This window comes from Columba livia, chromosome 1 (assembly GCF_036013475.1).
Source record: "Columba livia isolate bColLiv1 breed racing homer chromosome 1, bColLiv1.pat.W.v2, whole genome shotgun sequence".
In the NCBI taxonomy this organism is placed as follows: Eukaryota; Metazoa; Chordata; class Aves; order Columbiformes; family Columbidae; genus Columba; species Columba livia.
The window spans coordinates 4,648,052-4,667,001 of NC_088602.1; the positions used below are offsets into that span (position 1 = coordinate 4,648,052).

At 45.9% G+C, this 18,950-nt stretch overlaps 1 protein-coding gene across 15 annotated transcripts in view; it reads right to left on the bottom strand.

Annotated features, from left to right (window-relative positions):
* Positions 1-1,721: 1,721 nt before the first annotated feature.
* PAK1 (p21 (RAC1) activated kinase 1) overlaps positions 1,722-18,950 on the bottom strand; it is a 109,446-nt gene continuing 92,217 nt past the window's right edge. For all 15 annotated transcript variants that reach the window (XM_065076889.1, XM_065076735.1, XM_065077309.1 and 12 more), the window contains 6 exons: positions 16,869-16,981; positions 9,369-9,486; positions 8,691-8,790; positions 6,897-7,093; positions 5,031-5,168; positions 1,722-2,888 (listed from right to left, as the gene is read on the bottom strand). In XM_065076889.1, coding sequence (XP_064932961.1) covers positions 2,802-2,888; positions 5,031-5,168; positions 6,897-7,093; positions 8,691-8,790; positions 9,369-9,486; positions 16,869-16,981 — 753 coding nt within the window. In that variant the 3' untranslated portion in view covers positions 1,722-2,801. The remainder of the gene's footprint in view (positions 2,889-5,030; positions 5,169-6,896; positions 7,094-8,690; positions 8,791-9,368; positions 9,487-16,868; positions 16,982-18,950) is intronic.

Sequence of the window (18,950 nt, forward strand, 5' to 3'; positions counted from 1 at the left end):
ATCAGTTCATACAGTATGTTAAAAAAAAAGCCACCTAAGAAGTTCTCTAGTTGGAGTTGCTTTCAAATCACAAAAGAGTCAAGATGTTTGCGGAAAAATAAGCCCCGGAGGTTAATTTTCAAGTCGGAGTCACTATTTAAGAGCTTTGTTTAGACAAGAAGGTGCTGTAAATGGCTGCATTAAAGTGAACACAGGCGCTACTGCTGGGCGATGCCCAATGAAGAGCGAATGGAGAAAAGAATGTATCTCAGAACACAAATTTTTAAGATTTTCTGAGAACTTAATAACGTGACATTCCCATTAACTTGAAATTGGGTCCGGGCAAACTGTAGCGGTGTAGAGGAGGGATAAATTCATCAACGTAAATTCCTTTCCATTTTGCAATAGAGAATCCAGAAGAGTGACTTAAAACACATACAAATAACATTTTCGACCTTCTTTGGGGAAATTTAGCAGAAATCTTGCTGCAGGAAAATAAGCTCACCTGTGCCCACAGGTAGGGCATTTCTGCATTAGGTTCTCATCTCAATGGGATGCTGAGGATGGAGTGGGGAAGGGAGTTACAGAGAAATCGGAGACATTAAACACATTTGTGCATTGGATTTAATCCAGTGCTGTCAAAAGAAGTCAACTAACGAATCTGTAGGACCAGTGCCATATAATATTTTAGATTAAGTGAGATCTAGTCTAGGACAGGAGGAAATGGCCTCAAGTTGTGCCAGGGAAGGTTTGGATTGGATATGAGGAACAATTTCTTCCCCAAAGGGCTGTCGGGCATTGGAACAGGCTGCCCAGGGCAGTGCTGGAGTCACCATCCCTGGAGGGGTTGAATAGATGCAGAGATGAGGTTCTTAGGGACACAGGGTGATCTTAAGCGTCTCTTCCAACCAAAATGATTCTATGATTCTAGTCCCTAATTCCTTTTTTCCCCACATATGCCACCTGGAATCTTCCAGAGGAAATATAAACAAACTCCTTACTAAAGAGAATTATTCACAATGTTCACCCAAGATCTGAGCAGAGTTGCTCATCAATAGATCATACCCCTCTCCAGGCTGGCAGCTTTGCTGTTTCGCCCAAGGAATTCATCTTTGGATACAAGCTTTGCAAGGGGAAACTCTTAATATCAGAGGGAGATGAAATATATATACACAAACAGAGAAATGCTGCAGCTTCTGGCAATGGACTACAGCCTTGTGGCAAACAGTGACCACCCTGGAGCAAGAAGGAGGGGAAAAGGCACCACGGAAGCAGAAGACCTCACAAGCTCCATCTACACCCGGTAAAACCAGCATAAGAGGTATTGTGGGGGGGATAGAAAAAAGATATTAGAATTAAAACCCAGGTGCAGGAAGGAAAAGGCTGAGGCAGCAGCAGGTCTCGGCAAGAAGCAGGAATGGGTTTCTGTGCAACACAAGTGCTTAGGAAAAATGAGAGGTTATTGCAGAATAGGTTTGAACCCACCCCATAAATGACCAAAGCAGCGCAGAGAAAGCAGCTCCCCCAGCTATAACACAGATTTTTATGGATTTTCTCTCCGTGTCAAGTTACTCTCTTGAGAGCCACTTGTTTTCCCAAAGGACTACAGAAGGAGGAGTAAGAGCCAAGGTTGTAGTACTTCATCCAGCACATTCAAGCGCTGGTGATGATATAAAACAATCGTCCCATCCAACAGATTTCTCTGGTGACACTGAATTCTCTAGCCCTTCCCCAGCCTCAAGTTAAGAAACACAGCAGTCATTTTATTAAAAATCAGTATACAGTTGAACATAAGCCCAGTGTTTACAACTCAATCCCTCTAGTAGTTCCAGGTTTCCCGTTGTTATACAGACTATTAGCAACCAAAGGAATCAGTAGCATAAAGAAATGACTATCATTTAAAAAAATTAACGTCCCCGTGTCTCCAAGAAAGCAGCATCCATCATCGGTTTGTTTTCCATTGGACTTGCTCTAAGAAACAAGAGTTTTCATCACCATTTTGCAGGCAAATCTTATCTTTATAACAGTAATTGCTCTGTTTGCTTTATCATACAGGGCAAGGGTCTCTAAGAAGCCTCACAGCACTGATAAAATAACCCTAAAAGAGGGCTCTGTTAATTTTTCCTGCGATTTACCTTCTAGAACACCAGAAGTATTTGAGATTGAACTAGTTGAGTTGAAACTAAAGGGGGTGGGGTTCCCCCAATTCACACAATTTGGCAAAAAGATCATCCATGAATTAAGTTCCCCAGCGGCTGCGGAATTGACACAGGGGCCGTCTCCACGCTCCCTCGAAGCGCCCAGCAGTGCTTTAGGATTCACGCCCTCGTTCCCCTCTCAGTTGTTCCAGCTGTTCACATTTCTGCTGCCCGTTTCCTTCCCTCCTCGAGTCATCCGAAGCACAGAGCAGCCTCGGGGTGTAGCAGCAGCGCGGCAGAAGCAGGAAAAGTCCAGCCAGCAAAGGATTTAATTTATTAAGATAAACACGGTCTAAGGCTCCACATTATTTTTAAAAATAAACGCGGTAAGAAATATGAAAACAAACTGGCGTTGCTACGTGTAGGTCAGGTTCAGACATTCTCAGAAAGATCTTCTCTTCCCCTCTCAATCCCGTCACAAGGACGGAAAGACAGTTCACTACGTAAGATCAGCAATGTCCCTCTTGCGTGCCCTTCCACGTTCAGTGATCGATACCTCTGCCACCCCTCAGGGTGGACCAAAGTTTTAAGAATACCCCTGTGAGGAAGGAGCAGAAGGGGAGTTCAGTCTCTGAAACGAACAGTGAGAAGTCTTGACACGACAGCTGTGTTGACTCCACCACTCTAATGGTTGTTCTTGGCCGCCTCTTTAGCTGCAATAATCAGAGGGGTAAGACTGGAGAGCGGCTTTGCAATTTTCAGGAACTGGTGCTAGGAAGAAGAAAAAAGAAAAAGGGTTACATTTTTCAGAACATGCTCTAGAAGTCTGGTGGCTACTCAGAATATTGGAAACTAGACCCATACGAAGCCTAAAAACCTCCTCTCACCTCTGAAGAGGTGAAACCAAAAGCTCTGTTAACACCACAAACTTTTGGGGCTTGCCTAAAGTGATGAACACATTTTGCACCCAACGCATGCTAAATTCTCTGACGTTTGCACACATTCAAGACGAAGCAAAACTCGGCGAACTCCCCTGGGAATTATAAGATCTTGCAAAACCTATAGTGAAATTCTGTGTGGAAGGAAGGTGCACGAAAAACAACCTGTGTGGTTCAAACACAGGGTTTTCTGTGGGAAACACCTCTCATTTTTCTATTCCCTGTTATCGCAGGTATGGTGAAAGCACTGCCTTGGCCTTCTATGGATATCAGACATTTGGAAAGCAGCTGGAATTTAGGAGATCAGCACAGAGCTGGCAGCACAGAACCATCCAGTCTCCTATACAAGGTGCTCTGTTAAGTAAAACAATATTCATTATCAAAACAGCTCTCAGATGAGAAAGAAGGGATGTAGGGCAAGCCCACAAGCTGTTCTGAAAACAAAAAGCAACTATATCCCACAGGACTTCCGAGCATCAGAAGGGATCAGTCACCCAAGGCAACATGCTTCAGAGATGGGAAAAAAAACAAAAATCAGAGGCTAAAAGGTAGTTAAAACCAGGCAGAAATGTTACAGTCAAAATGTTCCCCTGCTCCAAGGAACAGAACATTACTGTTCTCTGATATTTTGGGGCTGGAAAGTCCAGGAGAACAAGTGATCTTTCAACTACTGCCATTCTGCCAGTGATTAATGCTTCATTACAGCCTCAGAAGGCAGCAACCTATCCAAAACAGAATCCTCTAGACAAACTAGTGGAAAGAAAGGAAAACATGAAAGGGAACTGTCTCACAGTTGAGGTCTCCATGCCTCTGATCGCAGATTTATTTTACAAAGAGCTACATTTTCCAACGCCATGGCAAATTTGACAGAAGGAACACATGAACCGGTCCTCTCATCCATGTTGGTACAAAGCCTGGCAGCTTGACCCTCCCCTTTCACCAGGAGTTCAGACTAAGATACCAGGTTTTGAGTGATGTAACTGATGACAGGGTGGTGAGAGCCTGTCCCAGGTTGGCCAGAGAGGTGGTGGATGAACCATCCCTGGAGACATCCCAGGCCAGGCTGGACAGGGCTCTGAGCAACCTGAGCTGGTGAAGATGTCCCTGCTCATGGCAGGGGTGGCACTGGATGAGCTTTGAAGGTCCCTTCCAACTCAAACCATTCTATGATTAAGCTATCTCACAAGCTTTGTTCCATCGCCTCTCCAAGGAATAATAACTGGCAAAACGTGGTAACACCAAACTGCTCCATCTAAAGCAGGCTGCGCATATTCCAAAGAGCTTTGTGACACCTCCACCAGAAGGGAGACAATCAGAGCCAGAAACACTCCTGCTGTCCAAACTGGAACAAGCACGGCCAGACCGTGACAGCCCATACAGATGTCAGGTCCAGCTGTGTGAACAGGTCATGGGAATTAAGGGGCTCAGCATTTGGCAGGCCTGAGGCACAGCTATTATTTGAGGTCGGTTACAGAACACGCTGCACAGCTGCTGCTAGCAGCAAGTACAGCATAAAAAGTCTGTTACTACATTATTATAGATTTAGGTTTGGGGGTTGTTTCCTTTTTTTTTTTTTTCTGGCAGGTTACCTTAGCTGTGCTTGTGCCTTCAGCTAATACAGTATATAAGATCCCAAACAAGATGCCACCATAAGGGATACAATAGGATGAGGGGCAACGGGCACAGACTGAAACACAGGAGGTTCCATCTGAATATGAGGAGAAACTGCTTTCCTTTGAGGTGCCAGAGCCTGGCCCAGGCTGCCCAGAGAGGTTGTGGAGTCTCCTTCTCTGGAGACATTCAAACCCACCTGGACACATTCCTGTGTGATCTGCTCTGGTGACCCTGCGTTAGCAGGTGGGTTGGACTGGATGATCTCCAGAGGTCCCTTCCAACCCCAAACATTCTGTGATAAGCCTGGCTTCACTCGGGCCTGCACAATTACATGGATTCAGCCCTGTTCTCCATCCCCTACCTGTAGCAGCTCTTTTGCAGAACCTCTCTTTTCCACGTCCATTTCAAGACAGCGATTTAAGAAGTCTCGGAATATGGGTGAAAGCTTTTCTGGATTCTGCAGTTCTGGAGTCCCGTTAGTAGCAATGAGATACAGGGCCTAGAGCAAAAACGAGCACCAAAGAAACAGGAGGTTGTGCAGGTTACATTCCATCTCTGGATTATAGAAACACCCATTTCTCTTCTCCCTCCCCCCAGTTCAATGAGGAGGAAAAAACGCCACCTTATCAGGGTGACAAATCAGTGCTTAAGTTTCAGCAAACAGAATAGCTGCCAGCCTTATTTTTATGTGGATGGGATCCAATCCTTTATTGTTTTACCCTTGTAATCTGGGTTGGGATCCTGCAGCCCTCTCAAGGGATTAGGAGGACAAAAACAACATTCCAAAGTGTATTTACATAGGGAAGTTAACTGGCATGACTCTGCCAGTGCTAGACTCCTGCAATAACTGTTCTCATGGGAAGGTACCTTGAATTAATAGGGGATTTTGTCCTGTCGGTACTTTGCCTGAGTGCACAAGGCCGAAAAAGTCAATACAATAAAGAGGCAGTTGGCTTCTGACAACAGATGTCCAGCAGACCCTCAAGCAGCTTTTAACATCTCGTGGAAACAAGCGGTTTTGCTACTGTTTGGGGATGAAGCCTTCACACACACACACACACCCCTCTGAGAATCAAGGAACTCAGAATTCATCCATGTCAGGATTTCACGCAAGAAACCTCATGGGTGGATTTTCAAAAGAAACGGAAATCTGTCAGAGGTTTGTTAATACACAGGCCCTTGGAGCACATCACTCGGCACATCCCACGGGAGCAGTCTGATAGCCTGGGAATTGGCACGACTTGAGTTAAACGAGGCCAAAGTACCGTTACTTAACCACCCTCGGTTAACTCGACACTCCGTTTCTTTCCTTTCACTCTGCTGATGATCTTCTCTCCCTAAAGTCACTTCCAGTGCAAAAGATGGAGACAGAAGTTAAACAGAGTTTTTCTAGATCCCCTCAGCCTGTGAAACTGAGGGAGAAGGGCTCATATTAAGAGCCTACAAACTGATAGCATCTCCCCTTTCATTAAAAACTAAACAAGGGAGGCACACTAGGAGGTTTAAACCCTATCTAAAGGCTTACTAAGCTGTAGCTTTATTGGGAGCATGCAAGGAGGAACAATCTGCCAGTAGGAATGATCTCCGTTTATAGAACAGTAACAAGCCATATATTTGAACTTAAGGAGAACTCTATTCACAGGGCACAAGGATTCAAGAACTCAGCTGCTTCAGTTCCACCAGCTACTCTTTCTGCTTAAATCAGCACCTCCAGAAAGTGAGAAAATTATGAGTGCGTATGATTTAACTCATCAGAGTCAACCAGGGCGTCTGCACAGGAAGAACCCCCATCTCTGCAGCCCAGCTATGGCTTTTAATTAAAACAATTTCAATCTTCTCACTATGATCAGTAGTGATCGGTGACAACCAGTGATAGGACAAGGGGTAATGGGTTCAAACTGGAACACAAGAGGTTCCACTTAAATATGAGAAGAAACTTCTTCTCAGTGAGGGTGACAGAACACTGGCCCAGGCTGCCCAGGGCAGTTGTGGAGTTTCCTTCTCTGCAGACATTCCAACCCGCCTGGACACCTTCCTGTGTAACCTCATCTGGGTGTTCCTGCTCCGTGGGGGGATTGCACTGGATGAGCTTTCCAGGTCCCTTCCAACCCCTGACATTCTGTGATTCTGTGATCTAAGGAGATACGGGGTCTGCGGTGGTGAAACTGGAGTGCCCCCTTTAAAGCCTTTTCCAGCGAAAACCCGAGGACAAAAGAAACTCGCTTACTCTCAGCGGGTTCTCATTAAGGTAGGGGGGCTCTCCCTCGATCATCTCGATGGCCATGATCCCCAGCGACCAGATATCCACTTTGGGCCCGTATGCTTTCCGCGTCACCACTTCAGGTGCCATCCAGTACGGGGTCCCCACCATGGTGCTGCGTTTGCTCTGCTCAGGAGTGATCTGGGCACAGAAGCCAAAGTCAGCTGGAAAATTGAAGAGAGGGGGGAGAAAAAAAACAGACTTAGAAATCAGCAAGTTTATTCAAAAACAACACTTCTGGTGCCAGAGCCGTAGTACACGTTACTCTGGTGCATTGCTGCTGCAGTTGTGAAAGGAATGGTGGGTTTGTGGCTAATTGAGAAGATGGTGTTGAGAATTAAGTCTCTAAATCTGACTCACTGAGACCATGAGGATGGCAGAGCTGCTGCCTTGTCTGTGTGAACGATGGGAACCAGTAATAACTCTATAAGGACACCTGACTGCACTTGAAGCCATATCTCTCAAACAGGATTTGCTTTACAGGGAAAACAGTGTCCAGAATAACTTTAAAGTATCTAAATTTATACTGATTATTTTCTTCAAATAGACAGAAAGATGGAGAGCATTCACACAAAGATTGCTGGGTTCTATGTCTTATTTGTATTCCATTTGCCAGAAGAAATTTGTGAGCCCAGCAGAATGAACACAGCAAGACGCACTGCCCATTCTGACCCCCTATGGCACAGCAGGTCTAATTTTAGGGCAGAATGATGAAAATTAAACTGATCCCTAGCTGAGTTTTCATCAAGGTTAACAACCAGGAAAGGTACATATGGCTCAGAAAAGAGCAAACCTCCAGCAGAGCCAGCAACCAGCTCAGGTCCAGAAGGTTACCACATCATATCCACAGGGACCTCTCTAACTTTAAACTACAGGCTGGTACCTGCAAACTGTGCTCAAAGAGGTTATTCCGCAAGAACTGAGCACTTTGGCCCTGATCAGCTATTCATCGTTGGTACAGTCAGATCTCTGGAGTGCTAAAGTACAGCTTTAGTCTAAAAAGCAATTATGTGGAAAAAAAACCCACCTTCTTACTCAGCATATCTGCACTGTGTGAATTTTGAGTCATATCTGCTGTCGCAGCCGACAAAAATAGATTTATTTATGCCTGTTGGGTGCTAGCCAACAGAACTGAGAGGGAGAGAAAAGAAGCATAATTCTGTTAAAGCTATAGGTGGAAGATAATCATTCACTGGTTTCCAGACTTATCTCTATGGACAATGACATGCACAACAGCCACCTTAGCACCTGAGGGGCAGAACAGTCTGAAGATCGTCATTATCGGTGATAACACACGGAGCAAACATCATTTAGAGTTCAATCCGGGTTGGTGTTGTAAGATTAAATGTTTTCTAGTTACACAGTTTTCAATTCTCCCTCCACTCCCCCTGCCTTACAAGTGCCTGCAGTGTTTTCCATACTGAATAGATTGCTCACAAATAAAGACTTCTGGCCCTACACCTTCAAACCCAGCTTTCTAGACTGGAATTAAAATACAGTTAATTTTAGTCCACAAAAACAAATGACCCAAAGCTAAACGAACCCCAAACCTCACTTCGAGTCTGGTACCAGTTCACAAGGACTCAAGCTTACCAATCTCCCTTAAAACCTCAAAAATACCTACAGGAGCATTTCTACAGCCTCTTCATCATCACAGCACCAAGCATCTCAAACACCCATCTCCCCAAGAGGCCTGGCCCATAGTAGATAACAGCCCTGGCTCCGTAATTCAAATCAACACCAGGACTGTTCCCCACATACTTAGTTTGACAGAGCCATCCATTCCCAGCAGGATGTTGTCACTCTTGATGTCTCTGTGAATAACTTGGTTTGAATGGAGGAATTCCAGAGCTTGGAGACACTGAAAAAAAACATAAAATAACTAAGATATTCTTACTGTGCATGAAATTATTCGCCAGTCACAATTAGCCAACTAATAGACTCTAATAATGTGCATTTTGAGTAGCAAGGGCTTAGTGTCTTAGAGTCTTTCATATATCCAGTAACTGCAGGGCTACAGAGAGATATCCCACTTGGATCAGCGGGTCCTGGGAGGACAGGTTAGTCCCAAAAGACCTGGAGAACAGGCAAAACCAAGGGGATTCCAACCCCATTTTGCACCCCAGTCCTCTGTTTAGGGCAGGGGTGTCAAACTCATTTTCACCCAAGGCCACATCAGCCTCACGGTTGCCTTCAAAGGGCCGAATGTAATTTTAGGATTGTATAAATTTGCCCCCGGTGAAAATGAGTTTGACACCCCTGAAACATATTAGGCTTGCATCAGGACTGTGTGCTGCAACCTCCAGGATGAAATCCATCCTCTGAAAGAATGGCTACAGAATACAGAGACAGCTATGACTATGGAAGCAGTGACAGGTTGTGGGAAGCTCACATCCCCTTCCCAATCAGAGCTCCCTCCGAGCACGAGCACCACTTTACCTCTCGGCACACAGCGGCGATTTGTCCTTCGTCCATGCAGGTCTCTGTCACAACATCTGTTAGGGAGCCTCCTGCCAAGTATTCCATGACCACCCAGAGCTCTTCTCCTACAAGATAACTGAAGAGACAAAAATCAAGGTTTTAATATCAGCAAGGATGAGCAGACCACCGTTTACTTAGCCAGAATGCTGTCTTAGAAGTACAGAAAAAAACCAAGGCTTGAGCATTGTATTTAACAGCACTGGAGCACCAGGTACTCGTGGTACATTCTGAAGATGGGAGGATCTGATCACAACCTGAATGAGCAGAGGGAAGCGTGAGCACAGATAATGGGGGAATAGGCTATGAGTTTCCTGGCCATAAAAGCAAGGCTGAATTTTTCTATCATGGAAAAGGCCCAGACTAAGATGGAGACCCAACTTTACAACTCCTGCCGCTGCTGGCAGAGAAGGGGAAGAGCTACAAGGATCACAGAATCACAGAATGTCAGGGGTTGGAAGGGACCTGGAAAGCTCATCCAGTGCAATCCCCCCATGGAGCAGGAACACCCAGATGAGGTTACACAGGAAGGTGTCCAGGCGGGTTGGAATGTCTGCAGAGAAGGAGACTCCACAACCTCCCTGGGCAGCCTGGGCCAGACTCTGGCACCCTCACTGAGAAGAAGTTTCTTCTCAAATTTAAGTGGAACCCTTTGTGTTCCAGTTTGAACCCATTACCCCTTGTCCTACCATTGGTTGTCACCGAGAAGAGCCTGGCTCCATCCACCTGACACTCACCCTTTATATATCTGTAAACATGAATGAGGTCAGCCCTCAGTCTCCTCTTGTCCAGCTCCAGAGCCCCAGCTCCCTCAGCCTTTCCTCACACGGGAGATGCTCCACTCCCTTCAGCATCTTTGTTGCCCTGCGCTGGACCCTCTCCAGCAGTTCCCTGTCCTGCTGGAACTGAGGGGCCACAACTGGACACAATATTCCAGGTGTGGTCTCCCCAGGGCAGAGCAGAGGGGCAGGAGAATCTCTCTGACCTACTGACCACCCCCCTTCTCATCCACCCCAGGTACCATTGGCCTTCCTGGCCACAAGGGCCCAGTGCTGGCTCATGGTCACCCTGCTGTCCCCAGGACCCCCAGGTCCCTTTCTCCTACACTGCTCTCAAACAGGTCATTCCCCAACTTATACTGGAACCTGGGGTCCAAGCGTGCAGCCTGGACATCTGGCATGCAGCATGGCTTTGGAGGGCTCTTGCATCAGAAGAGGTGGCTGGGGCTGCTCTGTCACCACTGCCATCCTGCTGTCCCAAGCAACAGGCCTGAGTGACACAACAGATGGCTGACCACAAGTAACAGAGAAACAACAAATTTTCATTAGCATCATGCATTTGAAAATCACCTGCATCTTTTTAGGCTTCCAAACCAGTTTGGGATTTTGTCTGAAAAATACAGAACTGTTGATAAGGGCAACTGAGAACATCTTGCTGGATGCGATAGCAATTCTAAAGATTCAAAACAAAAAAGGCAAGTCTAAAAGGGTAGGTCTTGTCCAAAAAGGCCTATATGAAGATGGGGAGGAGAGAGCTGAGGTGAGGGCGAGTTTTCTCAGCCATCTGGGAGATTCTCTGCTGGGAGTGTGTGTGCTCATGTCTAAAAGTAGAAGACCTGGCATGAAGACTTCAGCATTAACTCATTTAAAAGAAAACAAACAACAAACCCAAACCATCAACCACTTCTGCCTTTTTGGGCCCATCTGGAAAAACATCAATACAATCTTCCATAACAGATACATTGGGATGACACATTCCTGAAGGAAGGAATCACCAGCTTGAAAACTGGAAAACCCACCTTCTCAGTCAATCCTTCGTTTTTAAAGTGAGTAGACGGATGAGTCAAGAGAGAGGGCAGAGAATCTAATTAAAGCTGGTGTTAGAGTTCACAAAGCAGATGTTTGCTTTGCTCTGAAACACTGATCCTACTGAAGAGCGAACAATGAATTTGTTATGAACCAAAGGCAAAAAGCAGCAAAAGTTCTAGGGAACAATTTGCTAGAAAGCAACAGTGAAGGAAAAAGCAGATATTAAGCCCAACTTGGCAAGGAAAGTAGACAGAGATGAGTGAGACATCACAGGAGTGGGCAGGAGGTATGATTTGACCCCCAAAAGGACATACTTATGAAAAACTCCCCCAAAATAAGAACTGTAGTCTGAGCTGTGTGACAGAAGTGATACAGCTATGGAGAACTTTTAATATTGGAGACAAAGATGGTATCTTGGTTTGGTGATGCTGAAAACTGTGCAGGGAGTCAGAGTATGGACTTTCTTTCTGGACACAGAGCCCAAGGACACAGGGCTGCGCTCCCAGAGCAGACAGGTCTCCAGTTCCACTATGGAAGTGAAGCTGATGCACTGGCAGATTTTTCCCAAGTATCACAGACACCAGCAAAACCAGTATCACCTGCACAGCTTGGAGTGACAGAGGAGCAGCAGAATTGCTTTCGGAAGTGCTCCTGCCAACTGTGCGGGTCATCTACCTCCTAACAGACTTTGGAAGCTGCTCCATCCACACCCATCCTTCCTGTCCCCCTTCTGTTGCTGCTTCTTCTTCACTCCTGCCAAACCAGGCTCTCCAGATTTTATCAGCGACCTCTCAACAAATCAGTGTAACCCTGAACAGCACAATCCCAGAACCACAGACTGGTTGGGGTTGGAAGGGACCTCTGGAGATCATCCAGTCCAACCCACCTGCTAACGCAGGGTCACCAGAGCAGATCACACAGGAATGTGTCCAGGCAGGTTTGAATGTCTCCAGAGGAGACTCCACAACCTCTCTGGGCAGCCTGATCCAGGGCTCTGACACTTCAAAGTAAAGAAGTTTCTCCTCATATTCAGATGGAGCCTCCTGTGTTTCAGTTTGTGCCCATTGTCCCTCATCCTGACATTGGGCACCGCTGAACGGAGTCTGGTCCACCCTCTTGACACCCACCCTGGAGATATTGATCAGCATAAATAAGATCCCCTTTCAGCTTCTCTTCTCCAGGCTGAACAGACCCAGCTTCCTCAGCCTTTCTTCACAAGAAAGATGCTCCAGACCGCTCAGCATCTTCGTAGCCTGAACGCTTCCCTTTGTTGCCACCAGCACCCTTTGAGCCCAGATCCATGTGACTGTAAGGACAGGAGCAGAATGGGCTCCACCGCTCCTGCGTGACCATCTCAGGTTGCACACACTGGGAACAAGCTGGTGTCTCTCTGCAGCCAGAAGGGATGGAGCGAGCCAAGAACCATGCTGCGAACCAAAGCTGCGCCATAAGCAGCCAAAGGCACGTGCCAAGGCGCATGGACCTCAATAATCAATAGATCTGACATAACATGCAGGGAAGGGGAATTAACAGTGGCTCCCTGCCAGCTGCCGCTGAGCCACTGTCATTTCAGAAGACTGGGTGGTACCGTCTTGGGGATCTTTTCAATCTCTTGCTGCAGTAGAGGCCAGTTTTACTCACTGAGCTGCCTGGTGTAGGCATGACTCAAAACCACTCTCTCAGCAGTTCCGGAGACACCACCAGCAAGACCATACGCCTACGTGCTGCTCTCCACGTGATGTCAGGCACAGCACGGTGTCACACCTTGTCATCTACATTCACCTTCCAAAACAAGGCTGGCAGTAAAAACAAGCTGATTAAAAGTCTTTGAGAAAGAAGGAGGTGGTCTACAGCTTGCTTTTAATCCATCTGCAAGTGCAGCTGATGTCTGCTCCTGTAAGGTGTTCCTCACCTTCCACTTAGATACTTTAGGAAGGTGTCCACCAAGTCCTTCCCATCACAAACACACACCAGTCAGTCATAGTCCTTTTTTATCAATAAGCTTAATCTTTTGCCCAGAAGAACAAGACCATTCATTATGGATTTGTGCACCAGTAACACACCTCCAACACCCAAATACAAGATTAGCCTGGAAATAAAAGTGTTTTATTGTAGCATGACTGCCATACCTCTTCAGCTTTATTCACTGACCTTCCAGCCCAAGTTGAGTTTGGGTTGATGGTAACAGTGGCGACCACTTAAAATGAGGATTTGTGGCATTTACTAGGCTAATGAGACTTGTTCAGAAAAAAAAAAGAAACCAAAGGGCAAGAGCTTATTTTGCCTAACACTGGGCATCTGATGCCTGAGTTTACAAGCGGGGCTCTGAGGGCCTCGTTCATGCAGTAGAAAAACGCTCTCACCTCCAGAAGGTAACTCAGCACAAGTGGCTGCTCGTCTGCACAGGAAAACCAGAGTCACTGTCTACATGCTTCTAAATTCAGCTCCTGAGTACAGCTGAACTAGGCCATGTCACTACCTCGAATGTCACAGCACACCTTCGTGCAGCTCTGGCCACTGACACTGCAGCAGAAAAGCTGTCTGAAGCATAAATGCGCTATTTGCTCAGTGATGTCTGGGAGGACAGCAAACCAGCCAGACCCCTTAACCACGTGCAAGCAGGTAAGAGAGAATAAAGTCCTTGCATAAAGGCAGGAGCTGAGGTAACGAGAAGTGAGAGAGATGGTTTACACCAATGAGTATCTTGCAGCTCCCATTAGGGACTCAGGAGGAGAGACAACATCAAAAACAGAACTGCAAAAAAGAACCTAGGTCCCATAGTGGCAAGTGCATCCTTCCTCATACTTCCTTCTGCAACAGCAGTAGGGAGAAGCCAGCATGTGGTGTGAAAACATCAGCTTCATTCGCTGCTCGGGAAGCAATTGGGCATATTAGGTCAGGCGGGAGGGACGCAGGACCCTGCAGGTGCAACACTGAAGAGGCACAATCACAGAATCACAGACTGGTTGAGGTTGAAGGGACCTCTGGAGATCATCCAGTCCAACCCACCTGCTAACACAGGGTCACCAGAGCAGATCACACAAGAATGTGTCCAGGTGGGTTTGAATGTCTCCAGAGAAGGAGACTCCACAGCCTCTCTGGGCAGCCTGGGCCAGGCTCTGGCACCTCAAAGGAAAGAAGTTTCTCCTCATATTCAGATGGAACCTCCTGTGTTTCAGTCTGTGCCTGTTGCCCCCATCCTGTCACTGGGCACCACTGAACAGAGTCTGGTCCATCCTCTTGACACCCACCCTGGAGATATTTATAAACATTTATGAGATTCCTTCTCAGCTTCTCTTCTCCAGGCTGAACAGACCCAGCTCTCTCAGTCTCTCATAAGAAAGATGTTCCAGACCCCTCAGCATCTTCGTAGCTGCTGGACTCCGTCCAGTAATTCCTTGTCCTTCTTAAACTAGAGAGCCCAGAACTGGACACAGAATTCCAGATGCGGCCTCACCGGGGCACAGTAGAGGGGAAGAAACAACCTCCCTCGACCTGCTGGTCACACTCTTATTAACGCACCCCAGAAATAGGCAAAACAGGCCCATGTTCATCCTAGTTGCCACTCTGTCCATTTGCAGCACCTAAACAAAAGCTAATCCCTCTGAAAAAGATTAGGGAGAGAAAGTGGAGGACAAAAGCAGTAGCTTTTGTTGCTGGAAGTTTGAACAAGACAGCAGGATGTGCAGCCACCCTCCAGCTGGGATGTACTGGCTAGACAAGATGAGTGCATGAACGCAGCAATGCGCTCTCTAATGGGAAGAACAGTTTAGCTGAAACCAAGCCTCTGATCAGCCAGGAGAAATAAACAGTTTAAGCTTAGATGCAATTCTTAACTCTTTTTTACCACTTGTTTTACACAGGTAATATCCTTCTGCTCTTCATAAGATGGTGTCTGCCCAGCATCACTTCCCTGAGCACAAACGCCTTCCACAGAATTTGAGGACCAGATTTTCTGTCGCTTCAATGCAGTAGCTCTTTACAGCTATGCACAGGACACAGCACTATATAAATTCAGCATCGCAACTGATGCTGCCACATAAGTACTATTTTTTGGCTAAGACATTAAAAGTCTGTTAAAGAAACCTGTTAAAGAAACAGCTGATAAGATTTTGATATGCATGCAGAGCAAACAAGCAAATGGTCTCCTTGATTTCCAAAAGAGATTCTAGGTCACATCCCTCCATTGCATCTTCAAAAAAAATGAGCTGCCAAGACTAAAGCCTGCAGCTCACCCTACCTACACACTCTTTGTCCTAAAATAAGCCAAACCTGTAGCTCATCAGGACCAGTGGGTTCTGAAGCAAGTCCCCCAGAATTGCTGTAGCTCGACTAGAACTAGCTGTATCTTTAACATAAGGTGAATGACACAGGCTTGACAAAATGCACCAGCGTTATGTTGATGGTGAATCCAAGCCACCATAGAATCATGGAGTCATTTTAGTTGGAAGAGACCCTCAAGATCATCAAGTCCAGCCGTTAACCCAACATCATGCAATGCTTTTGCCTGTTAGGCTCTCAGTACACCCCAGATTTCAGTGCGGACAGTTTGTGACTGTTTCTTCCAATTCAAACCAGGAAGATGTAAGAATTTGTTGTGCTTTCAAAGGCCGCTCCCTGCCCCCAAAGATTTACCAGCTGCTCCTTCCCAAGAAATCAACTTCCAAACAGCTGATGACGGCAGCACAACCACCACCCTTCCGTACAGCTTTAGTATTGTGTGAGCAAGAGCTCTCACAGCCACGCTTGTCTGCAGACTTGGGCATTTTACTGCCTTGAGCTACAGCGACCAGGATTTTCACAGCTACACAGATTTATTTTAAAAACCATTTATGCTCAGCACAGCAGCCACTGTGCTGCTTGCTTCTCCTCTGTTACTGTCCCAGTCCAAGGGACGTCAGCTCAAGAACAAGAGATAAGCTATTAGATGGAGCTCTGGTGGTGAGAAGAAGTCGGGATTCAAGAAGGAGCTGTCCCATATGGACACAATACATCCAAGGCTAAGCAAGAGTGCCACAGTATGTGTTTGAGCCCAAAAAAACCCAACTTTGGGCAAGGAATAACCCTGTTCCCTCTGTCTTCCAAAGGGCCCTTCCATTTGTGCCAGGGCTCCTTTTCTCCCGCAAGAAAGTAGCCTTGATTGGTTGTGTGTCACACGTCACTCACCCTTGTCACCTTCATGCTACTGTGCAGAAAACCTCAGCAGACAATCACAGAGACAAGACACCATCTAACCCTGGAAGGAGTCAGCACTGCCCAGGGGAAGGTGAGGGAAGGCGAGGGGAAGCAATACAAACACCACAGTTCAAACTATTTCTATTTCTTCTTTAGGAGCGGGAAGGAAATGACTCGTTGTGTCAAATTTAGCACAGGAGAGAGCTGAAAAATTGACTCCTAATAACATACTGCTAATGCCTTTGCTGCCAGCATCTTCACATAGAGTCTGGATACCCCACTAATACTGATTCAGAGACCTGTTTCTCCTAGGATCTGGAGAGTGACCACCTAGCCACCCAAACCTCAACATTTCCACATGAATTACACAATGCAAGGTTGTCCTTTACCTGCATTAAGCTGAGACAGTATCAATGAAAACAGCGACAAGGAAACGTTTCCCAGAGTGCCTCTGAGAATTCTTCAAATCACGACATACCTGTCCAAGTAGTTGACAATGTTAGGGTTTTTGTTTTCCCTCATCACAAGGATTTCATTAATAATCAGTTCTTTTTTGGGCTGCTGCTGCAAATTCATCTGTTTGATTGCAACCTGCAGTGAAAAAACACGGAGTAAAACATTATTACAGGAGATCCCTAGAAACCTGCCTGTACCGATTATTTTAATACCACATTTACATGAAGCAGGGGTAAATAACACAGCCTAAGCTTAGTATTTCAAGGTGGTAATTCTATTTCTTTCTGTCACAACAAGACCTGGGGGAAAGAAACACCAGTGTTTAGGTAAAAGGCTGAAAATAAGTGAATTGATTCAGCTTTATCCCCAGTCATAACCGAAGGGCAATAGGGACGGTTCTAATAGTTGTAGCCCTTTGGCTTGGTGGCTTCACGATACCTATTTCTGCATGTATATATGCAGAAAGCAGGAGGGTACAATATGTTTTTAACTCTTATGTTCAACTCTGCATGCTACTGGTACCTCGTGAGAGCACCTGGCCCTCAGACAAGCCTTCCAATCAATAAGACGACTCAGCACAGCAGGAAGCAGGAACATTTCCACAGATGCTACAACCCAACCGTTTTTGTTACGATATTTAGGCAAAGGGAATGAAATGTAATTATCCCTTTACAAAACTTGTGCTTGCAGAGAAAGAGGCGAACGGAGGGGAGTCAGCAAGCCCAGCTCACAAAAGCAAGGATTAAAAGAAACAAGCCGAATATAATTAGGGGTTTGATGGTATAGCAGGGGAGACTATGGAAAAATCCTAACACAGGAGAAGGCAAAGCCAGCCAGACACCATGCTGGTTTTCCACAGTATTCACAAGGGCGGCCAAACAGTACTTAAAGAAGACAAAAACAAAACCCTCATGCTGCTCTTTGGGCAAGACCAGAGAGGGGAATGGAAGATAAAGAGAGGGAAAGCATTTGATGCAGATAAGGAAATGAGATAAAAAATGCAGATTAAAAAAATGAAGGAGCTTCGGAGAGGTGCTTCCTCATGCCCTTTCAGAGGCAGATCTATGGTCCACGTGTATATGGGGCATTTTCATTATCTAAGACTGCCTCATGCATTAGGATAACTATACAGATGTAGTTGTACTAAATAGTCATAATCAGGGAAAATCTTCATTATTCTTAATCCTGGGAGCTGCCCGAGGCTCCTGTATTGTGCTAAATAAAGGATTTTCCAAAATGTGTTGACATTCACTGAGCTCCTGAGGATTGGTGAGCTCCACAGAAAGAAACAGGTCAACAGCATGCCAAGGTCACAGTGATCCCAAATGCAAATTTAAAAATCCAGGGCCTGATCACACCGGTGTAACAGGAACGATTTAAAAGTCTGTTGTAATTAAATTGTACCAGTTCTTCAGGAACTGGAAAAGGGGGTGAAGGATTTTAATCAGAAAGCACAGTTATACAACCCATCCGTGAATACCCCTGACATCGTACGAATGCAAAGTAGACACACATTGCTGCAGACTTCCATAAATATATTTGGAATAATCCATACGCTTTCCTCTTTAAAAATCCTCCATCTAGCAATAACGGTTTGCACAGATGCTGCGGAGCTGTCACCACTGGTTTATTAAGCATGCACACAATACGCAGGGCACTTTTCAATATTTGGAAGAGGAAAAAGGAGACAGACTTTCCTTGTCTCCCAATTCAAGGGCAGAAAGCAAGTGGGCAAAGGGTGGGAGAGGAACTATTCCTATGCAAGTCAACTGGTGTAAGTGTAGGAAGTAAAGGAGCAGAGGGAATATAGAAGAGTTTAAGTGGGGACGGGCAAGAATCTTGGGGATGAAGAAATAAGCTTCTACTGAGGAACTATCCAGTCCGAACATCTGCTTTGTGGTCACAGAAAGATTTACAAATATTAAATGATTCAAGAATCAAAACTTGGGAAATCATTTTTTCCAGCTCTCTGCTCAGACCACTTGACCGTGCCTCATTAGTAAGGAATAAATGCCTCATTAAAAATAAGATGTCACAACCCCCTGAAAGACTGTCTTTATTTTGTAGCATCAGCTTGAACTTTTAGGACACAATCCAAAATCCA